The sequence below is a fragment of the Haliotis cracherodii genome, unplaced genomic scaffold (genome assembly GCF_022045235.1).
Source record: "Haliotis cracherodii isolate W230 unplaced genomic scaffold, xgHalCrac1.p SCAF_7, whole genome shotgun sequence".
NCBI lineage: Eukaryota > Metazoa > Mollusca > Gastropoda > Lepetellida > Haliotidae > Haliotis > Haliotis cracherodii.
In genome coordinates, this window is record NW_027266330.1 from 32,777,952 (window position 1) to 32,805,918 (window position 27,967).

Consider the following 27,967-nt stretch of genomic DNA (forward strand, 5'->3'; position numbering starts at 1 on the left):
CTAACCCGCTGAAACAAAAAAAAGGCATGAGAGGAGTGATAAATAAAACCTTTAGCGAGTTGTTTCTTGGAAGGGTCCCGGGGTTCTTTCAATGAAACAATAGATATAACTTCACTACTGGTAGGGACGGTGGGCTAGCTTAGTGGTTAAAGCGTTGGCTCACGTCGAGGACCCACGTTCGAATCCCGACGTTGGTACAATGTGTGAAGCCCGTTTCTGGTGTCCCCCGCCGTGATATTACTGGAATATTGCGTAAAACCATACTCACTCACTCAGTTGCTTGTTACGTCACAATTGAACCTGTTCGCACTCACTTGACGGTTACAAGATAGATGTTATTGTTATACAAACATATTTCACCGAACATTTTCCTTTTCCATATTTGGTTCTATATGTCTTCTACAAATCACGTAGACGAATTAAATCAATTATGAAAGCACCCGACATGGGTACAATGCGTAAAGCCCATTCCTGGTGTCCCCTGTCATGATATTGCTGGAACATTGCTAAGTGCGGCGTTAAACGAAACTCACTCACTTCTGGTAAGCACCGTGTTTCTCCACACACTAAAGGGTAATAATAGTGGAAACGCCTTTTTTCATTTGTTTTGAGAACTTGAGATTCTCATTATATCCAACATTTGAATCCAGTCTTCCACCAGCTTCACAAGGCTCGCTGGTAGTTGATACGTGTCATCATATCCCAATTGCATGGTTCGATGTTCATGATATCAATCACTGGATTGTCTGATCCAGACTCGATTATGTACAGACTGCCGTCACATAGCTGGAATATTGCTGAGTGCGGTGTTAAACAACAAACCAAAATCCAAACCAGCTGCACCAATGTTTACGTTCAGCTATCGCCGACAGGTGTCTCGTAATACGAGCACCATTAATATAACACTAGCTGGATCCAATTAGGTTTGTAGGTGTCTGAATAGATACAAACCAACAAAGCAGCATGTCTCGTCAGTTGCGTCACACTGATACCAAGATAACTCCACCTCCATTACGTCTTCACACTTTCCCTTGCAGGTACCCGTTGGCTCGCAAATATTGCGGTCATCTATCAACAAATATGCCAAAATATGGAAATTTTAACATTCACGAGATGAAAAAACGTGTCAGGTGCCACAAGTGAGTGAGGTACTATTTAGAGACGCATCGGAAGAACAAACTACAGTTTAATACACACCTAAGAAATACACTGTTGTGTACACAAAATAAAATAGTTTGGTAATTACTTTTCAATTTTCGGGCTTCGGCAATGGGATTTCTGATGATAATTGAATGTTTTCTGTCGCTGATATTTACGCGATCAAACGACCGGTGTTCGTATGGGGTTCCCCTGCTTCGTGCACAATGCCACAGCAGGAACACCATCTTCACGAGACAGCCTTATGATCATGGTAAAGAAAAACTTTATGGTTGGTTGCTTTGTTGTTTAACGCCACAGGCAGCAATATTCCAGCTGTACGACGGCGGCCTGGAAATAATCGAGTCTTGACCAGACAATCCAGTGGCTAACATCATGAGCATCGATCCACACAATTGGGATAGAATGACATGCATCAACCAAGTCAGCGAGCCTTACCACCCGATCCCGATAGTCGCCTCGTACGACAAGCTTAGTTGCCTTTTACGTCAAGCATGGGTTGCTGAAGACCTATTCTACCCCGGATTTTCACGGGCCAAAACTTTATGAGGACAAGGTACAATGTGTATCGTATACTCGGTGACTTTTATGTTCACAGCAGCTTATGTGTAATTGTGGAAGAGTTGGCGTACACAGAGTTGGGTGTTGCTCGGAGTTGCAACTATTTGAGTGTGTATCACAATCAAATAGTATTCTTGTTGAAACGTTTGTTGGGATTTATTTCATTTAAAAATATTCATTGTTATCCTCACAACTTGTTTCGTTTATTACTTCTCATATCGGTGCATCATTAGAACTTATCTCTAAATGACCTCTCGTTTAAGTTGTGTTTGTTGTTTAAAGCCGCACTCAGCAATATTATGACGGCGGTCTGTAAATAATCGAGTCTGGACCAGACAATCCAGTTATTAATACCATGAGCATCGATCCACGCAATTGAGATCGATAACATGCATCAACCAAGTCAGAGAGCCTGACCACCCGATCCCGTTAGTCGCCTCTTACGACAAGCATGGTTTGCTGTAGACCTGTTCTATCCCGGAATCTTCACGTGTCTTTAGTAGCGATATTGCTTTATCGTGGGGATCCCCAGATCAGCTGCTACTATAACAAAACCCGTGCAGGCCAGGGTAAGAGTATGGCCTAGTGAATTGTTTGATACCCTGTAAATAACAGCCAGTAATATCCAACAACATATTTATATGATACACACATGTGAGATGAATACTTTCTTTGATTAGAAGTCGTTTAAATGAGCTATTTTGAGAACTGAATTGAGTCACATATAAACATTAATGACCGTTAACGTTTACATTATCAATGAAAAAAAGACAAATATCAGAAAAAACATAACCTGCGCCAAAAACGTCCAGCATGGGTATTTCTTGGAAAGGGGCTGCTTCGTCCGATGTCAGCGTACCACCACTCTGACCAATGACTATGGTAATAAAAAAAAAGATCAATATGTAATACCTGTATGTCAAATTCTACGTGTGGTAGCTGAAAACTCTGAAAACCTCTGAGCCAAAGAAGGATGATTCGTACGCCCATGACAAGTCGCATGTATTAAGTGCAATATTTCCCGTAACAGGCTGCCCTCGAACCATTGACACCACCAGGCAGCATATTTCTGCAGACATCTAAGTGATTGGTATTCTGTGTTATCAAGCATCTCCAACAGCCCTCCATGTCAAATGTTGGTTGGTTGGTTGGTTTGTTGTTTAACGCCGCACACAGCAATATTCCAGCTATATGACGGCGGTCTGTTTGGACCAGACAATCCAGTGATTAATGTCATGAGCATCGATTCACGCAATTGGGATCGATGACATGCATCAACCCAGTCAGCGAGCCTGACCACCCCATCCCGTTAGTCACCTCTTACGGCAAGCGGGGGTTGCCGAAGACCTATTCAGCCACCCATCGTAACAGGTTCATTCCAGCATTACAGTCGGTTTCTAAATACATGGGCTTTTTATATAAACAGTAACATGCTACATCATTATAGTTCCAGTTGTTTAATCACCATTTGGTTTAACAAATCATGTTTATGTTTAACCTTTTGTCCAACTGATCTATGCTTGGATGAGAGATGAAAATATCATATATAATAAAACAAACTTAATAATCAAAAACAATTTAATCGTGAAAACTGAAACTACTGAAAAAGTAATTGATGAAACGTCCGCATGATTATATGTATATGCTTTATTTCTGTCAAACACATGTCTTCGTATCAGCTGGACATGGCTTCATCAGTAGAAATATACACACCTGGTTGACGTTCTGTAAATATGGTAGATATCACTGTAATAGAACGAAAAAAAGTTAGTTGCTGAAATTTATTTTGTTTTTTATGATCCTGTGACACCAGATATCAACCAAATTGACTGCATGTGCTCGATATCGCACTTGTCTGAAATTATCATCAGTAAAAGAGGGTTAATGTGTTCATATCGGGCCAACTGTTAGCTATAACATGTGTCAATCATCACAACAATACATCAATCCTTTACTCTCGGAATGTTTAGGTTCAGGACTGATTAGTCAATATTCTTGCGATGGGTGGGCGTGGGTGTTTCACACCACATTGTTTCTTGACATCCTGCTTGTCTAGCAAGCGTTTCAAGTTGTCAAACCTGAGACAGAAATATGTTTTTCAAGTACTTTCTGGAGTAAATTATCGTTTTTAAAATACCCACCCCTACCCGCCCCGTATATCAAGTGATCAGTCTATCATATACATAACTGATACACTCGATTTACACAAGATACATATTGTGATATTCGTTTCGCCTCTTTTACATAACATTGCCACGTACTTTATAATTGCCTGATTGAGTGTATATTGTAATATGCCATTGTCAGTATTTATCCAAATATATTACGTTATCCTGTAAATCTATGCAGGGTGTGTTGTAGACTAGTAGATTAAGCGTTTCACTGGTCACGCCGAAAGCCTCGGTGCGATATTGTTATAATGTCGCTAAAAACGGTATAAAATACAACTCTCTCATTCACAATAAGTGGTTGGTTGGATTATTGTTCAACGCTGCACTCATCAATATTCCAGCTATATGACGGCGGTCTGTAAATAATCGAGTTTGGACCAGACAATCCAGTGATTAATATCATGAGTATCCATCCACGCAATTGAGATCGATGACATGCATCAACCAAGTCAGCGAGCCTGACCACCCGATCCCGTTAGTCGCCTTTTACAAGCATAGTCACCTTTTACGGCAAGCATGGGTTGCTGAAGACCTATTCTAACCCAGAAGCTTCACGGGTCTCCACGCAATTGGGATCGATGACATGCATCAACCCAGTCAGCGAGCCTGACCACCCGATCCCCTTAGTCGCCTTTTACGACAAGCATAGTCACCTTTCACGGCAAGCATGGGTTGCTGAAGACCTATTCTACCCGGAATCTTCATAAGTGTCTGGACCGGGTAAACAGTTGGTTGATAGCATGAGCAAAGCCTGAGAACGATGACACCATGAACCAAGCCCGACAACAGTTCTCGGGTTACTGGTAAACTCACTCTGGAAGCAGCAGGCCTGCCCGGAGACACAAGTGTACCAGACTTCAATCTCGCCATGTCCACATTGACCTTTACATTCCCCTCGTTGAAGCTTGCAGTCTTGCTCTGAAATAGTCCTCAGAACAGGGTACAAGATGAATGTGATCTTGGCCGTTGAGGGAAGGAAACATACATTGCTAAGCAAAGACCTTGGTTTTATAGATAATCTGTAGTCAAAAAAGGTAAACAGTTAACAATAATTGACAATTAGACTACGAACTAGATCACCAAATATTTTCGTGAGTACTTATGGCAAAATTCATTACTTGATGAGAAGCAAGGTGTAAAGTTGTTTAATTTCCATCACACAAAATCCCAAATCATATATGCTTTCTCATTCTTAAACATGTGAATGGTACAACATTTTATAATTTTACAACATTAAAGGTCGTCAATGCTACGATGCCTTAAAACAAACAAACATTTTTTGTAGATAAGTGCTTGTTATTCACATAAAGTTTCAGCCTCCTAGTCTTGTGTCGTTTGAATGAAGTCAAAACACATGCTGATTTACACATATCTGATCTAATAAAATGGGGTCGTGTTTTTCGAAAGAAACTGTCGTGTTGTTCATTTGTTTATGCACAATGTACCTATTAATGATGATTCGTACATTGAAACAAATAAATCACTACATTTTGAGCAAGGTTATGTACATAAGGTCCAATATGACAGACAAACAGTCATCAGGATCATTTTATTAATCAATATCCATAAATATATATACCAAAAATATACATACATATGAAGGAGAAAAACAGAAATAAAACTATATGCAACGAGCCTTTCTACAAGGCAGTTCTTCTACATATGATTCTATGAATCTCTGGGCATTATGGCACCTCTATCGACAGAAAACCGATGCAGAACGAGTGTGAAGGTAGGATGTATACCGAGATGTGAACCTCTTGTTGTGAGGACATTGATTTCATAAACAAACGGGTAACGGGTAAACCCCAAGGCATAACATAGAGCTGTTATATTATTTCTGGACTCATACCCGTCTTGCATGTTCCAATTACTATCGGTGTTTGGGCTGCAGGCAAACAAATACTGTTGCTGAATGCGGCGAAGAGTATGCACACCTATGCGCTTACTTACTCCATGGTCGCCAAAAGTAATGAACTTATACGTGATTGCAAACATTTTTATTGAGAGAAACAGTTGTTGGATACATCAGAATATTTATCTTCCCTCATTTCCCCTCACACGGAGGTCCACCTGCGTGTATAGTGTGCACGTAGTTATCGAGCAACTGAAAGGAGAAAAGAATAATAAACAGACACTGAAATCGGGAAGGCAATACATGCACAAGGAACTGTGCTTTTACTCAACACAAACTGTCATGAGTAGTTTGTTTGTATGTTTGTTATTTAATGCCGCACTCATTACCCAAATACTTCATCAAGATGTACGGCTTTTCCACAGTGCTTTCAGGATATCAACTGTAAACAATATGTACATGGATTGGTCAGTGGGTAGTGAGTATGCTTTTACGCCGCTTTTAGCAATATTCCAGCAATATCACGGCGGGGGACACCAGAAATGGGCTTCACTCAATGTACCCTCGTCGGGAATCGAACCCGGGTCTTCGGCGAGACGAGCGAATGCTTTAACCACTAGGCTACCCGACCGCCCGACCGCCCCATATGTACACGGAAGCTGACGAAAGTCCCTAAAATCTGTGCAGCACATCAGTAAATTGCACTGAAATCTTACAATCTTTTGGTATTTGACTCTCAAAACACATAGAGACAATTATATAACATCCAATGATTTGAATATAGTTTCGATGCAACTACTGGTGTTTTTGTACACAAAGGAGATGTAAACGCACATATATCTTTTCCTCTGTCATACATCGCACATCTGTAAATGTTTTTCACGCGGTATTTCATGACAAACACATTGCATTGAAGTTTTTAATTCAGTATGCATATAACGTTTGCTTTGATGATCTTGTTATTGTTATGTGGCTACCCGTGAAAATCCGGGGTAGAATAGGTCTTCAGCAACCCGTGCTTGCCGTAAAAGGCGACTATGCTTGTCGTATAAGGCGACTAACGGGATCGGGTGGTCTTGCTCGCTGACTTGGTCGATGCATGTCATCGATCCCAATTGCGTAGATTGAGCTCATATAAATTACTGGATTGTCTGGTCCAGATTCTTGATGCTGGAATATTGCTGAGCGCGGCTTTAAACAACAAACCAGGTGAGGTGAGGTGAAATTGGGTTTAACGTCGCGTCCAAGATTATTGCGCTTATATAGCGACGTGCATGCACGTGTATGTGTGTGTGTGGCTGCTTGTACTAGTCCGGACTGATGCCGATTTATAGTGCTAGCACACTGAGATACCATGCCACAGTTTAACATGAATACCCCACTCAGACACAGTATACTGACTCTGAGCCGACCAGTCCTTGTTTTAGCCCCTTAATGCCGAGCGCCAGACAGGGTAACAACAAGTACAATCTTTTAACGTCTTTTTGTATGACGCGGCAGGGGATCGAACCCTGGACCTTCCGCTCTCCGGGCGGACGCTCTACCACAAGACCACGGAGGCGGTCAAACAACCAACCAACCAACCAACCGATTGTTATGTGGCAGTAGAGAATGGTGTAATTCAAGTGATGGCACCGATTGATCAACACGCTTGTAAAACGTCGGGGGCTGTCAGCGGCGAGTGCCTCTGTGTAAACATGAACATTACAGGATTCATCGTTCGAGAAGTTTCTGGGGCGGTCGGGTAGCCTAGTGGTTAAAGCGGTCGCTCGTCACGTCGAAGACCCGGGTTCGATTCCCGACATGGGTTCTATGTGTGAAGCCCATTTCTGGTGTCCCCAGTATGATATTGCTGGAATATTGCTAAAAGCGGCGTAAAATCTCACTCACTCACTCGAGAAGTTTCTGGAAGGCTGAGAAAAGGGCGATTCGAGGCCATTTTAAACCAAGTGCGGCATGGTTACTGAAAACCCCAAAGTCCTGCAACTTTCAACATTTTCCAGTTTAAACACCACCCGTGAAGACTCCGGGGTAGAATAGGTCTTCAGCAACCCATACTTGCCGTAAAAGGTGACAATGCTTGTCTTAATCACTGGATTGTCTGGTCCAGACTCGATTATTTACAGACCGCCGTCATAAAGCTGGAATATTGCTGAGTGCGGCGGTAAACAACAAACAAACCAAACCAGTTTTAACACCACAGACAGTACTGTATCAAAACATTTAACACTTATACAATTCTGAAATTGCGAATGCTCTTATATTAATTGTAGGACGGGATACCGGCTGAAGCTATTTATCTGACCCTAAGTATTGTATTGTAAACCTCAAACTCTGCTTGCTCACTCACTCACTTACTCGACACGATAATGAATCTCTCAAGATGTTTGTCGTTAGAGGCAACTAACGTCAGGTTGGGAAATTGAGCTGATTTCGAGTCATTGTGCCCCAGTGGTGTGGATCGCTGCTGGTGTTTTCAGTTACTGTTCCACACTCACTGTTCACAGGCTTAACCAATATGGTTAGAACACACCTGGGGGTGGTATGAAACAACTTTTACTTACTCACCCTCAAGCAACGGGATTCGTTCTCTCTGTATCTCCAAAAGATGAACGTTCTGCAAGAAACACGTCAAACTTGACCAAAAGAAAATAGAACAATATGCATTGATTAGACAAAAGCAGTGACTGGAGAAAGGGCAGGAGTGTTATGCCCTCGGGACCATTAAAGAAAGTGAATAGGATTTATGCTGCTTTGAACAGTCGGTTATTTAACGAAGTGTCAGCTTAATGTGGGAGAAACGCCGGAAGTGATGCAGGTCTGACAGCTTTACCACTTAGGTGAAACCCACGAGCACGGATATGGTGCAAACTCTTATAGGCTTCTGGCGCCTTTGAAGACTGGGCCGCCCGTGGTGACGAAGGCGGTCGGGTAGCCTAGTGGTTAAAGCGTCCCCCGCCGTGATATTGCTGGAATTGCTAAGAGCGGCGTAAAACCAAACTCACTCAATCCTACCAACGGTGATACCCAAATCCGGCTTAGCCATTTTCCCAATGAGTATAGGTTTCCCTGTGCTCGCGTGAAGACAAATATGGTTGCAAATCATTTGATAGTATGGTTTGTGTTAGAGGTTTCAATCAATAGGATCCCGGTGCTTATTTGAGTGAGTGAGTGAGCGCCACTTTTAGCAATATCACCACCATAATTGGGCTTCATACATCGTACCCATGTGGGGAATCGCGCCCGGGTCGCCGGGATGACGAGCGAACGCTTAAGCTACAAATTCCATTAGTGTGACACGTATCAGCTATACGGCATTTTAGCAGCCGGCATCTTTCAACGTCATCATAACTTATTTATTCATTTCAGTGTGTGTTTGTTGTTTATGCCGCACTCAGCAATATCCCAGCTATATGACGGCTGTCAGTAAATAATCGAGTCTTGACCAGACAATCAAGTGATTGACATCATGAGCATCGATCCACGCAATTGGGAAACGATGACATGCATCGACCAAGTCAGCGAGCCTGACCACCCGATCCCTTTGGTCGCTTCTTACGACAAGCAAAGTCGCATTTAAAGGCAAGCATGGGTTGCTGAAGAACTATTCTACCCCGGATCTACACGGGTCTATTTGTTCAGTGCATGCCCTCTTCTATATATTTTTGGTAAAGATACAAACCCTCGACGCAACATGTCTGTCCATCTTCACAAATATACCAGGATACCTCCACTGATACGTCTTCGACACAGGCATCCATGCAGGTGCCTATTGGCTCGCAATCCCTGCGTTTATCTAGCAACAGAGATATCCAATAATTAAATCTGGAAACAGTTGGGTCACTGGTGAGATAAACAGAACGTTCGGCTGGTCGCCATATGCTGCCGTTAACCATAACTGGCATGCAACTGTATGCAAATATACGTGACAAAACTCTTTCCATAGCCACAACAATGCTATTAACGTGTGAGTGAGTTGAAATGTAACGTCGCATCGGCATGATTTCAGCCATACAGCGACTGCTATGTGAAGAGTCGATGTTATCATGCCGACTTTGTCATGAGCATGTATTTGTCAATCACTATCATGGTTGTTTGGTCGGTTGGTTGTTTAACGCCGCACTCAGCAATATTCCAGCTATATGACGGCGGTCTGTAAATAATCGAGTCTGGACCAGACAATCCAGTGATTGACATCATGAGCATCGATCAACGCAATTGAGATCAACCAAGTCAGCGAGCCTGACCACCCGATCCCGTTAGTCACCTTTCACGACAAGCATAGTCACCTTTTACGGCAAGCATGGGTTGCTGAAGACCTATTCTACCCCGGTTCTTCACGGATCGTCAATCACTATCAAGTAGTGTTGATGCCAAGTGTTCGCGAAAAGGCGAGCTTATCCTGCCCCACGTGTGGCACTTGTCGCAAACACATGCAAAATTAAGTCAATTGTTCACCTGAAAAAAACACGGGAGCAAAAAAGGAAATGGCTAGGACATCACTGTCTTCCACATGTCCACCATACAACGTTTTGAAAGCCTAACTAGGGTCTTGAATGTTGTAATCTTGATCTAACAACGTTAAGGCAAGTGTCGTTTGACGCTCTTTGAAATGTTCGTAGATAGAGGATGAGTGAACATACACCGAGAAAAAAGTCTGCTGTATTTTAACTTAATTAGTAATAGCGGCTAGAACGTTAGTAAACAACGAATTTACATTGCTTGGTAGATTGTACGCGGTAGCCGTGGAGAGAAGGGGTAAACTGCTTGGTAGATTGTGCGCGGTAGCCGTGGAGAGAAGGGGTAATCTGCCTGGTAGATTGTACGCGGTAGCCGTGGAGAGAAGGGGTAAACTGCCTGGTAGATTGTACGCGGTAGCCGTGGAGAGAAGGGGTAAACTGCTTGGTAGATTGTACGCGGTAGCCGTGGAGAGAAGGGGTAAACTGCCTGGTAGATTGTACGCGGTAGCCGTGGAGAGAAGGGGTAAACTGCCTGGTAGATTGTACGCGGTAGCCGTGGAGAGAAGGGGTAAACTGCTTGGTAGATTGTACGCGGTAGCCGTGGAGAGAAGGGGTAAACTGCCTGGTAGATTGTACGCGGTAGCCGTGGAGAGAAGGGGTAAACTATTTCCATTTCAATATCAAGAGTGTTATGTATGTATTGGCTTTGTAACGTGGTGTATTAACTCTATTGCGAATACTCAATGATGAGTCAGTGAGTGAGTGAGTGGGTTTAACAGTATTCCAGTTATATCGCGGCGTGTCAGCTTAATGTGGGAGGAAAGCCCGAAGTGATGCAGGTCTCAGACGTTTACCACCTCGGTGAAACCCACGAGTACAGGTATAGAGCTGACAAACCTAGAAACATAATCGGGGCGAACCGGGATTCGAGCCCACAATCATAGGTTTCAGGCGTGCCAAAAAGACGCAACTCTGCACAGCGTATGGCAGCGCCTTAGATGCCCCGTGCCTACACTCAAAGATGAGGGTGTGGGGGTAAATTAGTATGCCAGAGAAAAACCGGACGGAACTTGATCATAGAACAATTTTCACGAAACAGCGGGATGTGAACGCGCCAAGTCCACAGAGGAAGTCTGACGAAAGTACTAATTTGCCACGGCAAATTGTAAAGTTGACAGCTAAATATATACTTACTATGACTTTATCCGTTTATGAACAGTGAAATGTGTGTTTTATGCCGTACGTTTTATGTTATTCCTTGCATTGTGAAGAAATTCACCACGGATAGGATTTCCACCTAGTTCTCTGCACCCTTACGACAAGAGACATTCTGTGTTTTAAACATAAAAACACTCCCCCTAATATAGGTTATTTATGGTTAAATAAGGCGCATTGTACTTACTGTTCAGTGTGTGATTATCCCAAATTCCATGCAGCGATAGGTAGGATTATATTTTATGTTTCTAAATTCATCTGGTTCTGTTTAGTTCAGCGACTCGAAATGTTCAACAAGTATATTGTGGGGCTAATATAGACTACTGTATGTTGCTAAATGTCCTACGCTGAGGAACAGATGTACATGTGGCAATGAACTTCTCAAGGATTGCCCACTCCTGTGGCTTGAGACAGACATTACTCATGGGACACCAACTTTGTGGCTGTGTATGTTTGGGATAACCCCGCGGAATGGGATATGTTTGTCATAGATATTCCCAGGGACTTAGGTTCAATGGTCCCTCGTTAAAGAAAATATTTTTCACCGATGTGGGATGAGTCATCTTCATAGGTAGGACAATAGTTAAATCACGAGAAGCAGCGTTATTACGTCAGCCCATTCTGCATTCTGGCATCTCAGAATTGTCACAACAAAACAAAAACTACAGTTTATAAAAGGCACTAGGCTTGTATTGTGACTAGAGCCAAAAAGCTGGTTAACCGGGTCTACACGTCGAGAATATTGTTTGATAAACCCACTTGTATTAAAAACCGGTCGAAACTGTAGGAGCGACAAGGGATCTGCCACTGCATCGGATGTGCCATTTTCGGTCGATTCTAAAAAAGAGTCAGTGAGCTGTGGTTAAATACCCATCTATACAATATTGCACATTACATCACACCGCGTGGAGACGAGGAGTCTCATGCTTCTTGAATGCAAAACAACTCAAAATCGGGAAAAGCTTCTATTGCCATTACTGCAAGGATTACCCTATACCCATCAATATTTGCTGTTATGTTTATTACACCAGTGGAAAAAAGGTTGTTTAAGTATAGGATAAAACACGTCCGAGGGTTGTTATGATATTTAAAACCCGCATCCCGAGGGATTTTCCGAGGGAAAGGGTTTTAAATATCATAACAACCCGAGGGTCCTACTTATAAAGCGATTTTGAACCTTAATGCAACATTTATCACCATTTTATGTTTCGAACTTTCCATGAACCTTAGGAAACGGGCGTAAAATATCTGTTGCTGGCGTACGGATCATGAAAAAGGACATTCTAAAAAGCAGTACGGCGTATCAACACCTCTGTAGCCTTGTGGTACACTCACTGGGCTACATATATGAAGGTTGCGAGTTCGATCCTCGGCAATATAAAGAAAATGTTTGTCATTTCATTACATTTTACAATCTGAACGGAAGTTATCTCAATAAAATACCCTGGACATTATATAAAATCCCTGGGATATTATAACACATTATACAGCAAATATGACTTGAATATCCTATAAAATACCGGGGATATTATTCAAAATGCCAGGGACATTACAACGTCCCTGTTTATGAGATTTAACCCGACTGGAGAACAATAGGATGACGTCACCGGAGGTTTATAAGAAACCATCATGTTGTCATGTGTACAAATTGACATCTTGAACGGAGGGGGACACAACGGTAGGAGGAACAGCGCAAACACATATTGCACGTGCTACATGGTACACGTAGTGATGTTAAGGTGTATGATGTCTTTCAATGTGAAGCAGAAAGAGGAAAACCAATAAATACTTGAAACGAGCATCTGAAGCTCTTGGCACGTCTCCTAACAAGGTGAAAAAATGTTGGACACATAAAAACATGATAGTTTCTTGAACAACCTTTTCCACTGATGGGAATTAACATAACAAACAGCAGATATTATTGGTATTCATTGCCGTGTTCCCCATTGACATGAAATAGATTATTCCCGATTTTGAGTTATTTTGCAATTCATCGTTGGAGTCAAACAGATTGTACCTACAGTCAAAAAGGCAATTACCTACACATAGTCTTTCAAGGTGATGTTTTTAAGCACAACAATGTCAAAAAATGGCCAGCCCGCTAGAGCAATCGCTCTCGTTAAGAGGGAAGTTGCATCACATTGTTATAATGTTACGAAATGCAGTCAGATGTCACAATGTCAGAATAGACAAATATTGAACATTTTACGGAAAAAATCAAATGTTTAACATATGGGAAAACATTGAAATCCGCGGAGGTCAATAAGCAAAGAAATAGAAATTGATAACCCCAACGCAATACATATGACCATTGTTTCCCCAAAGAATTCAGGAGACCAGGAACTTGCGAGTAATGTCACCAAAATATATATTTATGTACAGTACTAAAATGGTTTTCTTAAAATGTTCAGCAGTTTATTTTGTCATTGATTATATGATATACGTAAAAGGTACACTATCCTTATATACGTACCAAATAGTCTCGGATGTTCCTCGACTGAAATAGAACCACAGAGTTAGTTAGTGCGCAGTGTTCAAACTGTTCCTTGAATGTTAATTTCCGACGTGTTTGGTTTTTGCCCTTGGATACTGATATTTTGTTGGGTTTATTTTCCTTGGGTCTTTTGGGGGTTTAACGTCACGTTCAAGATTATTGCACTCACATAGCGACGCGCATGGGCATTTGTGTGAGAGTGTGTATGTTTGAACTAGTCTGAACCCATGCCGTTTTTATAGTGCTAGCTCACTGAGATTCCATGCCGCAGTTTAAAATAGATAGCCCACTCGAGACAAATTATACTGACACCGAGGCCAACAGTCGTTGTTTGCCTGCTTTAATGCCGACGGTCAGGCAAGGTAAAAACATTTAACCTCTTTGACGTATAACGCTCTCCAATACACCACAGAGGCGGTCTATCTTCTAAAGGTGCAAGACGACAAGACAGGAAACCACAGATAGACACTGCTAAAAAACATACTGACTGTGAGATACTCACATGGAAAACAGCAGGACAATCCCGACTCACAAGTGTGCCAAGTCGACCTTTCATCATCAGCACAGCTTTCTTTGCACTGTCCATCGCAGCTCCGATCTAAACAAAGGTTTACAAGACAATTCACCACAACACTCTTCGCGTCAGTTTAATGACGCTTTGACAAGCATTGAGCTGGTGAAAGAAGACATTTACAATATTACCAAGCTACTGGTAATGTAACAAATGTTATATTTGGGATAATACTTTCTTAGTAAAGTACAGATTCTCGTACTTTTTGGGGTTGAGTCCCGTCCGGGATTCGAACCCACACTTGCCAGAGTGAGGCACCTAATCGCCAGCACTCAAAGTCAGCGATCTAACCCATTCAGCCACCGAGGCTTCCAAAAAATGAAAGTCCGACAACTGGTAGTTTAGATCACGTACTTTGAGTACCCCTTTGACAAGTGTAAATTGGCACGGCTCCCATGCCAATACTAAGAAAGTGTTATCCCAAATATAATATTTGTTACATTTGACCACTTTCTAAATAGCATTGTGTTACGAAAACATAGCGAATTTGACTATGTTTGACGATACTTTTACGGTTGATATCAGAGGCGCAAGCGGAACATTTGCTATTCAATGATGTTTGTCCGCTACTCTATCAGGCTGGCGTCAATTGAACCACTGATATCTAATGGGTTTAAGCGTGTCATAAAACGCTTCATTGCAAAATGTTATGACTCAATAAAACTGAACATTATTAACACAAGCACTGCTTAGCGCGTCGGAAAAACGAACATAGCTACTCTGTCCATTTTATTGTCTGTTACATTTAAAAAAGAAGAAAGAAGTTTGTTTTCTGAAAACTTCCAACATTCGCCCGACCATATCTGTGTGAAACAGACTGAGTAATGTGTGTATTTAGGCAATATTAACTTCTTGGTTGATATAAACAGCCGGGCAACAGAAAGTATACTCTTGAAAATTGGATTTGACCGAAAAATTCCAAACGTTTTCAAAATATTACTCGGCTTAAAACAGCTTAACGCAAGGTGCCAACCCCAAGTATGATACCCGTAGCAATTCTATCACCATCGAATAACCATTTCCTGTTTGTTTCATTTTAGCCGGTTTTAGCAATATTCCAGCAATATCACGGCGGGTAATTGAGTGAGTGAGTGAGTTGGGTTTAACGCCGCTTTTAACAGTATTCCACATTTTATCACGGCGTGTCAGCTTAATGTGGGAGGAAAGCCCGAAGTGATGCGGGTCTCAGACGTTTACTACTTCGTTGAAACCCACGAGCACGGGTATGGTGCTGACATACCTAGAAACATAATCGGGGCGAACCGGGATTCGAACCCACAATAATAGGTTTCTGGTGTGCAACTGTGCACAGCGAATCGCGGCGCATTAGACGACTGGGCCACCCGTGCCCCCCACGGCGGGTAAACCAAAGGAATGGCAGTTGAATGAATAGAATCAATATTGCTGAGTCTCTTTTAAACTAACAAATATAGGACGTTCCCACTTGATAATGTGTATAGAGGAAGCTATATTTTAGGTTAGAGTTCCTGATCTGCATCGTTATAATATCAATATGAACACTAAAGCGTTAGTTTTCACGCACAGTGATATTGTTATGGTAACACTGGTACACACGCATACATACACACGCAGGGCATATATATATATATATACAGAGATGAAGGAGCCGGGTGTGAATACTTACATGGATGTTTAATGTAAATACAACCCGTGTATTACAAAACTCCGCAACGTAACATCCTTGTGCATCAGTCACTTCCAAGCCCTTTCATATTGCTTTCGTCTCAGAGATGAAGCTTTGGCGAACGAGTAAAACACTATTCCTTCTTTGCTAAGTACTGACCACGCGATAAGTTTCATCTTTTGGTTAGGTATGTTCAGGAGACACATGTTGAAGAATTGTATCTGCATTTGAATATTTACTTAGAACACATTTCAATATGTTGTTGGCACTGTTCATTTTCCATCATCATGTAAAATGACACTTACATGTATGTAGCATAGCGGGATAGGTCGAAGATGTGTTTTAAGGATATAATAAGGAAGTTGACGCATATATTCATTCCTTTTTAATAATGTGATCCCTAATCTCGTTCTCTCGGAAACACGGTTTTAGACCTGGTTTCAATAAAGGAGCAGTTAAAAGAAAAGCCATACATTCATATATATATATATATATATATATATATATATATATATATATATATATATATATATATGTGTGTGTTTATCTTTATGAAGCTTCCCTCATTTCTTGAATTTGTTTAAGAATGTTCAAGGCGTGCGTGCTGTTTATTTATATATAACTGATTAGATTACAAAACATTTTCAATACTATTTCGAATCTGATAAATTGAAAAATTGCAGTTTGCAAACTTAAGGTTCATACTCTGATCTTCGCCCTAAGATTTATCATGGTTGCAGAGGATGCTATGTTCGTATAGACGCCAGAAAACAAAGCGCGAACATAGCAAACATGTCCCATATGTTGGTTAAACGTGGCAACATAACTGAATATATATTGGGTTCAAGTTATTTCATTTTGGCTTTCCGCCGTATGTATATCAAAACTGACGATATATTACATTTTACAAGTAGTTTTGAATACGTTCCCTTTAAAAGAGTGTTAATTAAAGATTAACTTAAATAAGAAAATTGGGCATCCTCTAGTACTATGTGGATCTACGTATTCTTTGGTACAAACCTGTGTTAGGGAAGGCGCCGGCGGGAGCTGTAAAGATAAACTTTGGGGTTTGACATGTCAGAAATATTGTATTCTCAAAACTTGTCAGCAGGAGATGCTTTGCCTTGTTGCCTTACACAGCAGTCATCAATATTTCAGATATATCACGGCGGCCTATTAATAATCGCATTTTGTCAGACAAACCCGTTGTTAATATTGTGAGAATGTCAACGTCCTCGTTTACAATGACAAATTATCATTCTGCATTATTCTTTATACGCTGTCAATCTCTAGATTGACTTGGTGATTGATCAGTATAGTAGAAGGAGAAGACATTTGTATTTCGTCACCTTTGACATTTGTTAATGACATTTTTGTTTACTAAAAAATATTACATGGAAGGACACTAGTAATTGATCGAACCTAGCACTTGTACAGCGGTGCCTCTTGTAGCCGCTCGTCGTGGGCGCAGGGGTCCACCTGAAGCACATGCACAACAGTCATATCATGTATGCAGACTCAACGCAGTAGGAGGGGTGCCTGTCAGAGCACCCATCAACACCTAAATTGTGATATTGTATTTGCTAACAAGACAAAAAGAAATAACACATCATAAACATCTACCACGTCCTGATGAAGGAGCAAGAAGTAACACTCACATTACAAATACTATTAGGAGTTGTCATATTTAAAAAAGTGTCATGTATTCATGTTCTTCCAACTTTAAAATGCCTATCAAAGCCTTCATTGCAAATGATACATACAGGGCAAAACAGAGCCCCACTAATTCATAACAATGGAACAGTTCTAAGAAAAGAACATAAACGAAACACAAAAGTTTTTTTACGACTACTCGATAATGTTAACCCTGTCTCTATCATAGATGAATATTCCATTAACAACTTTTTTTGCCGTCCAAATACAAGCTGATATGGTGGATAGTACTAAATGTTAAAATAACCCTGATAGCCACAATATTGCTGATGGTTATAGATCAAGATCGCAGTGTATGAGGAGATAGTTATGCGACTGTTAACCTTCTTATGCCTCACAGGCAATTTGGGTTGTACAGTCAAGGAGCTGAGAATTTTATTCATCGGCTTAATAATAGAGCGTTTTGGGCATATTCGGCATGCTATGAGCGCAATACAAAGAGATTCATATTATTATTATCATTATTATTACTAGTAATAGTAGCTGCATACCTGGTCCTTTGTGGTCGTCACGCGAAAGCGGCAAGTGACCTGGAACAAAAGTGATCGAAGTATGTGAAAGTATTTAGCCACACACTGGATATATCTGGATTGGGAGACACTAACACTCTGCAAAGCCAGCCCTTTTCTAGTTAACGCATTTGTTTGTGATTGGTGTGAAAACGTTATCTCACTGTCGTGCCACGTGTTCATTAATAGTAAAGCTAGTCGGGTGTATTCATGACGTATTCATTTTGTCACGAACACATTGGTTAGCACGGCGAGGAAAACAATCTGTGCTTTTCAAAGTTTGCTTCACTTTTCATATTTTGAGGCTCGATAGAATCTGTCATCCAATTAGATGCAAAATATCAATGACATCATTTGCATATAACTTACGGTCTGTTTACTTACAACAGTGAATATATATGCATTTGATATAGGTTGGATTTCAGCTCCTTTGAGACTATGGTTGGTTGGTTTGTTGTTTAACGCCGCGCTCAGCAATATCCCAGCTTTATGACGGCGGTCTGTAAATAATCGAGTCTGGACCAGACAATCCAGTGATTAATATCACGAGCATCGATCAACGCAAATGGGATCGATGACATACACCAACCAAGTCAGCGAGCCTGACCACCCGATCCCGTTAGTCGCCTTTAACGACAAGCATAGTCGCCTTTTACGATAAGCATGGGTTGCTGAAGACCTATATTCTATCCCGGATCTTCACGGATCTTGAGAGTATGGAATGACATGTCAAGTTAGATTTATGCAACACGGTTTGGATTTGCATATCAAGTTTTAGGTTGTTTTGACAAAGCGTGACACAAGATGACATACCATCGGCTGCCGCTGCACCACGGGGAGCTTCTTCCTTCTCATTTGTTATGTCTGAATATGAATCATACATGTGGATATAACAGAAGATTGTGGGGGAGTGGTTTTGTTTAAGCCCCTATAAACAGTTTTCATGGTATATTACGGCGTGTCAGCTTCATGTGGGACGAGAGTGATGTAGGACTTACGTGCAGGCTAGGTTTAAATGCTGTTGTGAACAGTATTTTAGTTACATGTACATACATCACTGCGTGTTCAATATAAGTGGAAAGCCGAAAGTTTTGTTTGTTGTTTAACGCCACGCTCAGCAATATTCCAGCTATATGACGGCGGTCTTTTAAATAATCGAGTCTGGACCAGACAATCCAATGAAGGAGCAAGAAGTAACACTCACATCACAAATACTATTAGGAGTTGTCATATTTAAAAAAGTGTCATGTATTCATGTTCTTCCAACTTTAAAATGCCTATCAAAGCCTTCATTGCAAATGATACATACAGGGCAAAACAGAGCCCCACTAATTCATAACAATGGAACAGTTCTAAGAAAAGAACATAAACGAAACACAAAAGTTTTTTTACGACTACTCGATAATGTTAACCCTGTCTCTATCATAGATGAATATTCCATTAACAACTTTTTTTGCCGTCCAAATACAAGCTGATATGGTGGATAGTACTAGATGTTAAAATAACCCTGATAGCCACAATATTGCTGATGGTTATAGATCAAGATCGCAGTGTAAGATGAGATAGTTACGCGACTGTTAACCTTTTTATGCCTCACAGGCAATTTGGGTTGTACAGTCAGGGAGCTGAGAATTTTCATCGACTTAATAATAGAGCGTTTTGGGCATATTCGGCATGCAATAAGCGCAATACAAAGAGATTCATATTATTATTATTATCATTATTATTATTATTACTAGTAATAGTAGCTGCATACCTGGTCCTTTGTGATCGTCACGCGAAAGCGGCAAGTGACCTGGAACAAAAGTGATCGAAGTATGTGAAAGTATTTAGCCACACACTGGATATATCTGGATTGGGAGACACTAACACTCTGCAAAGCCAGCCCTTTTCTAGTTAACACATTTGTTTGTGATTGGTGGGAAAACGTTATCTCACTGTCGTGCCACGTGTTCATTAATAGTAAAGCTAGTCGGGTGTATTCATGACGTATTCATTTTGTCAAGAACACATTGGTTAGCACGGCGAGGAAAACAATCTGTGCTTTTCAAAGTTTGCTTCACTTTTCATATTTTGAGGCTCGATAGAATCCGTCATCCAATTAGATGCAAAATATCAATGACATCATTTGCATATAACTTACGGTATGTTTACTTACAACAATGAATATATATGCATTTTGATATAGGTTGGATTTCAGCTCCTTTGAGACTATGGTTGGTTGGTTTGTTGTTTAACGCCGCGCTCAGCAATATCCCAGCTTTATGACGGCGGTCTGTAAATAATCGAGTCTGGACCAGACAATCCAGTGATAAATATCACGAGCATCGATCCACGCAATTGGGATCGATGACATACACCAACCAAGTCAGCGAGCCTGACCACCCGATCCCGTTCGTCGCCTTTTACGACAGGCATAGTCGCCTTTTACGACAAGCATGGGTTGCTGAAGACCTATATTCTATACCGGATTTTCACGGATCTTGAGAGTATGGAATGACATGTCAAGTTAGATTTATGCAACACGGTTTGGATTTGCATATTGCAAGTTTTAGGTTGTTTTGACAAAGCGTGACACAAGATGACATACCATTGACTGCCGCTGCACCACGGGGAGCTTCTTCCTTCTCATTTGTTATGTCTGAATATGAATCATACATGTGGATATAACAGAAGATTGTGGGGGAGTGGTTTTGTTTAACGCCCCTATAAACAGTTTTCATGGTATATTACGGCGTGTCAGCTTCATGTAGGACGAGAGTGATGTAGGACTTACGTGCAGGCTAGGTTTAAATGCTGTTGTGAACAGTATTTTAGTTACATGTACATACATCACTGCGTGTTCAATATAAGTGGAAAGCCGAAAGTTTTGTTTGTTGTTTAACGCCGCGCTCAGCAATATTCCAGCTATATGACGGCGGTCTTTTAAATAATCGAGTCTGGACCAGACAATCCAGTGATTGATATCAGGAGCATCGATCCACGCAATTGGGATCAATGACATGCTTCAACCATGTCAGCGAGCCTTGTCACCCGATCCAGTTAGTCGCCTCTTACGACAAGCATAATCGCTTTTTACGTCAAGCATGGGTTGCTGAAAACCCCGGATCTTCACGGGTTGGAAAGCCGAAAGTGACGGAGGTCATCGGCGTTTACCGCTTGCACTAAATCCGAAAGTATGCACCACGGATCATAACCAGGACCACCATTGGATTAGAACCAACTATGAGAAGATCCTGTCAAGGTTACAGGACTCTTTACTTCAAACTGATATGCCTAGGTTCCCGTGTGTTTTTTTCAGGTGAGTGAGTATGATGTACGCCACTATAAGCAATATTCAAGCAATGTCACGGTGGTGGACATCAGAAATGAGCTTTAAAAAAAATGTATCCACATGGAATCGAACCCGGGCCTTCGGTGTGACGAGCGAACGCCTAAACCACCAGTATTCCCCATCGCCGCAATTTTCAGGCGAACAACTGTGTTGCATGTGACGGGTTCCACCGATGTGGCTGGACATGTTCACATTTCTTGCGACCATCTGTTTCATCACTTTGGACAGTGATTCATAAATACATGCTCATGATGGAGTCGGACTCGTACAATGGACTCTGATTTTAGCAGGGATCACAAGCATGTGGTAATGAAGCACTATCTGACAATGAAGATACCAGGTGCGTCTATCCTACCCAACCAGTGGCACCCGTCACAAAATGACAAATAACCCAAATTACAAGTTTCATTCCTTGTGTCTTTGTTCATACCTGACGGTTTGCAAAGGACAAGGTTTTTACTGTCTTCCAGTAATTCTGAACACACATCCTTGTCCTTCGTGGTGTCATCTGCAAACAAACGCAAATATATTTTTATAAACTCCGTCCACCTTACCTTTGTTGCTGGCGACCAATAGCCCCATTTTTATATCTTATAATGTTCTACAAATAGTTTTAAGGTAAACTTTCATCTACTACTAGTTATTGTACTGTCCTTTGTCGAAGTATAAATATTGTATAACTTGTTCAAGTCACACTATGGCTGAAATATTGCCGACGTGACGTAAAATCTATCTATCTACGTTTGTCTTTGACGCAAATATTTATATAACTGGTTCACACACTAAAACTGTATTTTGCGAAATGGAACAGTTTAACAAATAAACACATATAGCTACTCCTTCCAATTATCACCAAATACATATACGGTACGTTACCTTCCTCAGCGGGGGCAGCAGCGGATACACCTAGGACAGAGAAGAGAATGAACATACATATATCATATTAGGTATAACGTTGGACACTATAATTTGGGCAATTTGATAACGGGCATTAAGTCACAACGTAAAGACTTGTTTGTCATCGGGACTAAGCATTTGACGCACTTGAGCAAAGCGATCTATTTCACAACGTCATACATATAGGAGTTAATATATCGCTCTGCGCGAGTTTCGTAATCATTTCCCTTACGCCTAATCTCTCTCTAGCAAGGTCCACGATCAACGACGTCCTTTGGATCTCTAAACTATTCTTATTCACTAAACTTGTACAACGTGATAAGATGCAAACACTTGTCATTATAATAATACATCTCAGAACAGCTATTAAGCATGTTAATAAACAAATTTTACTGTTTACAGAATAGTGACATTGTACGCTTTATAAATATATCCTACATGTGTGACACAGAATGCTATGGTCTGTGCCAAATGGGTAAAACGAATTTTTTACTGTTTACAGAATAGGTTGACATTGAACGCTTTATAAATATACCCTACATGTGTGACACAGAATGCTATGGTCTGTGGCAAATGGGTAACCATATTTTATCTTCATGAAACACAAGGTGTTATAAGTAAATAGGCTAAAACAGGATCAAACGTTTAGTCGTTGAAATGGTTGGTCTAACCCATAGCTCTGCGTGATGCATGGAAATGCATGTTCACTGTAACTTTCGCATGTGCATCGCGCTCTTTGACGCCTGGGGTTATGAAATGCGTTTCCTAGGTCAACCATATAATCCACACAGGACGAAATCGAGCACATTTCTCAATCACCCAAATATTTCTTGGCCATGTTGACCGGCCTATCACGAACAAACATTTTGTTTCGTTTGTTTTTTTTTGGTTAAGGCCGCGCTCAGCAATATTCCAGCTACCTGACGGCGTTCTGTAAATTATCGAGTCTAGACCAGACAATTCAGTGACTGATATCATTAGCATCGATCCACGCAATTGGGAACCGATGACATGCATCAACCAAGTCAGCGAGACTGTCCACCCGATCCCGTTAGCCGCTCGCTGGCTATGTTGACACATGTCATCTTATCCCTGTAATGTAAATCTGCTGAATGTGGCGTTTAACAACAAACAAACAAACATCCGGTTGATACAGAGGGTAACGATGAAGTGCAGGAACTGTCGTGTATGTGCACTTAGACACAGATGCAATGGATGATATCTACGGGCCTGTCCTGCATGAAGTTCTGCTTGTGTGCTCCAAAGCATCACAAGCTGGCTATTCAGAAAATGTATATGTTACTAATGGTGAATCAGAATGTATACTTACAGGGATTATCTGAAACAAAGATAGAACCAGCATTAAAACATCGTCACTGTCACGCAATAGTTCTATTTGATATTTTAAACAGTATTTACGTACATTTGTACATACTGAAAAATTAAGTAAGGCATCATGAATAGTTTTTGTGTATTTTTGTAGTGGATACTGAGTACCCGTTCTCATAAAAACATACCCCAAAATATGCATGATTGTTAACTTATTTTTCAATACATGTATATTAATGGTATTCATAAAGGGCTCATACCAACATGGAGTTATAGTATAAAATTACAAAAAAACACCTTTATTACTGTGCATTATGGTGCAACTGTACAAAATGAAAAAGCATTTTGAGGTGTAAAGTGCCGTAGCATTTCTAAAAGAAAATACATTGAATTTTTTTTCTTTCTCCAAAATATCACTTTGATAACAACAGATGTCGTTATTGTTAATGGCGAATAATATATTCAAGGGGTAGTTATAGTTAATGCAAAAACTGTACTGATACCTAATGAATCAAAACGATAATGTATTAAAATACTATCTCACTAGATTCATAAAACCATACCAGTTCTCTGAAATACTGAGAAAAAGGGAACAATACAATGACCGGTTATGAAATCAAACTGTAAGTAAATGTGCTCTCGGTCGATAGACGCCTGCTGGGGTGATTATTGCAATTATTTTAAGATGTTTTTTGTATTGAATATGTTATTTGCTAAAACGTAAAACGGTACTAATCACTTATATGTATCGTCTGTGAAGTGCGATGGAACCCAGGACAGGCTAGGGTCAAGGTTGTATTCAATAATATGAGATAGCGAGAACATGGAACAGTGAGTGAGTGAGTGAGTGAGTGAGTGAGTGAGTTTGGTTTTACGCCAGCAATATCACGGCGAGGGACACCAGAAATGGGCTTCACACATTGTACTCTTGTCGGGAATCGAACCCGGGTCTTCGGCGTGACGAGCGAACGCTTTAACCACCAGGCTACCCGACCGCCCAGAACATGGAAGAGGCGTGATGTTCTATCGTGACATCACCCTCATGTTTTATTTTCCCTGCAGCGTTTTATTGTACGAAAAACACCCCACTCCCTCATTTATTTCTTAAACTTTTCGATCAGTGGCAGTATACGTAGAAGTGATCACCCTTATCTCGTATGCAGATTCATTAAGATATCACTTAATTTTACATTGGAGACGACTAAGAAACATGTTTTATTTCCATTTAAACTGCATTAACAGACATAAATACCAATACTGTACATGCATCCAAATCAGTGGTAATGGTCTGTAATTGAGTGGGTGATTTTGGTTCAATGACGCGTATATTATATCGGTAATTTCAGTTCCTTAATGTGGCGGGTATCCCCCAAATGATGCATACTTTATGTGAGTGAGTGAGTTTGATTTAACGCCGCCTTTAGCAATATTCCAGCAATATCACGGCGGAGGACACCAGAAATGGGCTTCACACATTGTACCCATGTCGGGAATCGAACCCGGGTCTTCAGCGTGACGAGCGAACGCTTTAACCACCAGGCTACCCGACCGCCCCTGCACAGTTTGAACGTTTACCACTTAAGTAAATCAAGGTATGTGATGATACACCAAGGATCATAATCGGGGTCAAATTTTGATTCGAATCCTCCAAAATTAGATCCTGGTTCTGCTAAGCGTTGCAAACAAGCAGCGCTCAAAATCATTTAGCTTACCGTTTCCCGCCATGCACTGTGGTCGAAATGATTAAGGTTTGATTCACGATTTATTATTATCTCAATCCATACGGGTTAATAAAAACATGGACTGAAAATGGGCTTGAACCGTTTATAATTGCTTATTCAGACCTTTGATACACAAACGTATCAATGAGAGTGATAAAAATGGGCTTGAACCGTTTATTATTGCTTATTCAGACCTATGATAAACAAACGTATCAATGAGAGTGATAAAAATGGGCTTGAACCGTTTATTATTGCTTATGTAGACCTATGATAAACAAACGTATCAATGTGAGTGATAATAGATTCGTTATTTGTTTAGTCCCGCAAAGAGCAATATTTCAACTATATTACGGCGGCCTTAAAATAATCGAGTTAAGGGGATAGCACCTATGCGAGCCAGAATCATGTCGGTTCGACTCCCGGATTCGCAAAGATTATGATTCTTGGTTTGTTAGCATCATAACCATGCCGTGAGTTTCACCAAAGTTGTAAACCTCTGATTTCATTTACCTAGGGCTTTTCCTAGCACCTAAAGCTGTCAAGCTGTGATTTAACTGAATAGCCGATCAAAGCTGAGATACATCGAAGTTACTAATTTACGCAATATCACCTCATGGTCTTAAGGGCAGGAAACTACTGTATGGGTACATACCACTCTCCAAAAGCAGAGCTGCGTCACGGAGAGATCGGAGGATTCTGCAGATATCGGTGAATTCGTTCGAGCCGCAGTAAACTTCAGCAGTGTCATTGTAGCGAGCAGCATCCCCAGGTCGGAACTTCCCAAGGACATCACACTTGTCAGTTCTGTCACCTTCGCAGAAGTCTTCACAATATTCCCCAAGTTCTAGAGATGGACGACAGGCAAGTTCACAGTAATTGCAGGTTTCTTGGGCCACAGCCCCGATAGACACACAGTTCGACTGTACAAACTGAACCACATCATCATCAGTATTAAGCTCAGCCCTTGCTACCGCAACGGCCAGCAGAACGAGCATCAGAGATGGTGCCATGGCATCTGTTCTCAGCACTTAATAGAACGACAAAGAGTTAAAACGTTGAAATAGAGGCCTCACAGTCGTGGCGTTATCTGCCGATATTTCCCTTCGGGAGAAATTAGAAGATAAGAGACACTTTAAAAAAATATATTTATCTTGTTTATGCTTCGATTTAACTTAGTACTTGATGTCTTCAGGACATCCTAGGTCATTCCCTTAATCACGACAGTCATCCGCCCTGAAGGCCTGTGAATACGTATCGGCCACGTATGTTACAAACTGACACAGCACTAATATACAATCATAGGGGTTAAGGGAAAGTGCATTTTCATTAACTGAAATGGGCATCACTTGCCACATGCTAATGCATGTTAGGCTGAATTTGAACTCAATTTCGTATAATCCAGTTTTCATGGTATTTGTTTCGACAGAATGATATTGGAGGTTATTCTCCCACGGTGACATTTTGAATTTCCATAAATTTGTTTTGTAGATCTGGCGGCCTGAATATGGTTTGTTGGTTGGTTGGTTCAACGCCGCACTCAGCAATATTCCAGCTATGTGACAAACAAATCAATAGCGATTCATAGGCACATGCTCATGATATAGTCATGAGTGGTACAAACGACTGGTTTTAGAAGAGAATTTGTATGAATATGGAAAAGGCTCTTGTCGCCTGTATTTAGTCGTGTGTGTGTGTGTGTGTGAGGGTTTGATTAGTGTCACGGAGGAGGGGCTCTGATAGTCGTAGAAATATAACATTGGTCCCTTTTCTTAAAATGAAAATTAAATAATTAAAGCCCTTTGAATTCACCAAATAATATAAACGTGTTCAAATGCCAATCACTGGATTGAAATCAAGACTTGATTATTAACAGACCGCCGTCATATAGCTTGAATATTGCTGAGTGCAGCGTTTAACAACAAACAAAACAAATAAAATGAGAGGGCTTTCCGAGTCCCTGTGTTTGCTCTGCAGGTAATTTGTTTTGACGAACATTTCTGGACTATATTTGGGATTACAATTTTCTTTATAGTAAAGTACAAACTAAATGGCCGTACAGAACACAGAAAACACTATTCCAGGTCGTAAACAAACTCACCACCATGGAAGTGAGGTTCAAATGCATTCTCCAATAGCACACGGGTTCTTCATAAACATGACAAAGTCTGAAGCATTCTTTGATGTAAATAACTGCGACAAAACTCTTTCCATATTTATAAGAATTCTCAGCAATAGTCCAGCAATATGGCGGCGGTCTGTTAATAATCGAGTCCGGACCAGCATGGATTCCTGATGACCTATTCTACCCCGGATCTTCACAGGTCAACGTTATAC

General features: G+C 40.9%; 1 protein-coding gene across 1 annotated transcript; it reads right to left on the reverse strand.

The window, feature by feature from the left end:
* Nucleotides 1–26,643, reverse strand: LOC139448806 (uncharacterized). The gene is made up of 18 exons (XM_071230337.1): nucleotides 26,286–26,643; nucleotides 23,914–23,922; nucleotides 22,563–22,592; nucleotides 22,117–22,194; nucleotides 19,166–19,216; nucleotides 18,335–18,373; nucleotides 17,553–17,609; nucleotides 17,151–17,177; nucleotides 14,403–14,512; nucleotides 13,894–13,917; nucleotides 11,767–11,824; nucleotides 9,474–9,541; nucleotides 8,314–8,362; nucleotides 4,704–4,808; nucleotides 3,433–3,465; nucleotides 2,513–2,596; nucleotides 952–1,068; nucleotides 1–8 (listed from the first exon to the last, which is right to left on the reverse strand). The coding sequence occupies exons 1-18, from the start codon at nucleotides 26,641–26,643 to the stop codon at nucleotides 1–3; spliced, it is 1,305 nt and encodes a 434-aa protein (XP_071086438.1).
* Between the last annotated feature and the right edge of the window lie 1,324 nt (nucleotides 26,644–27,967).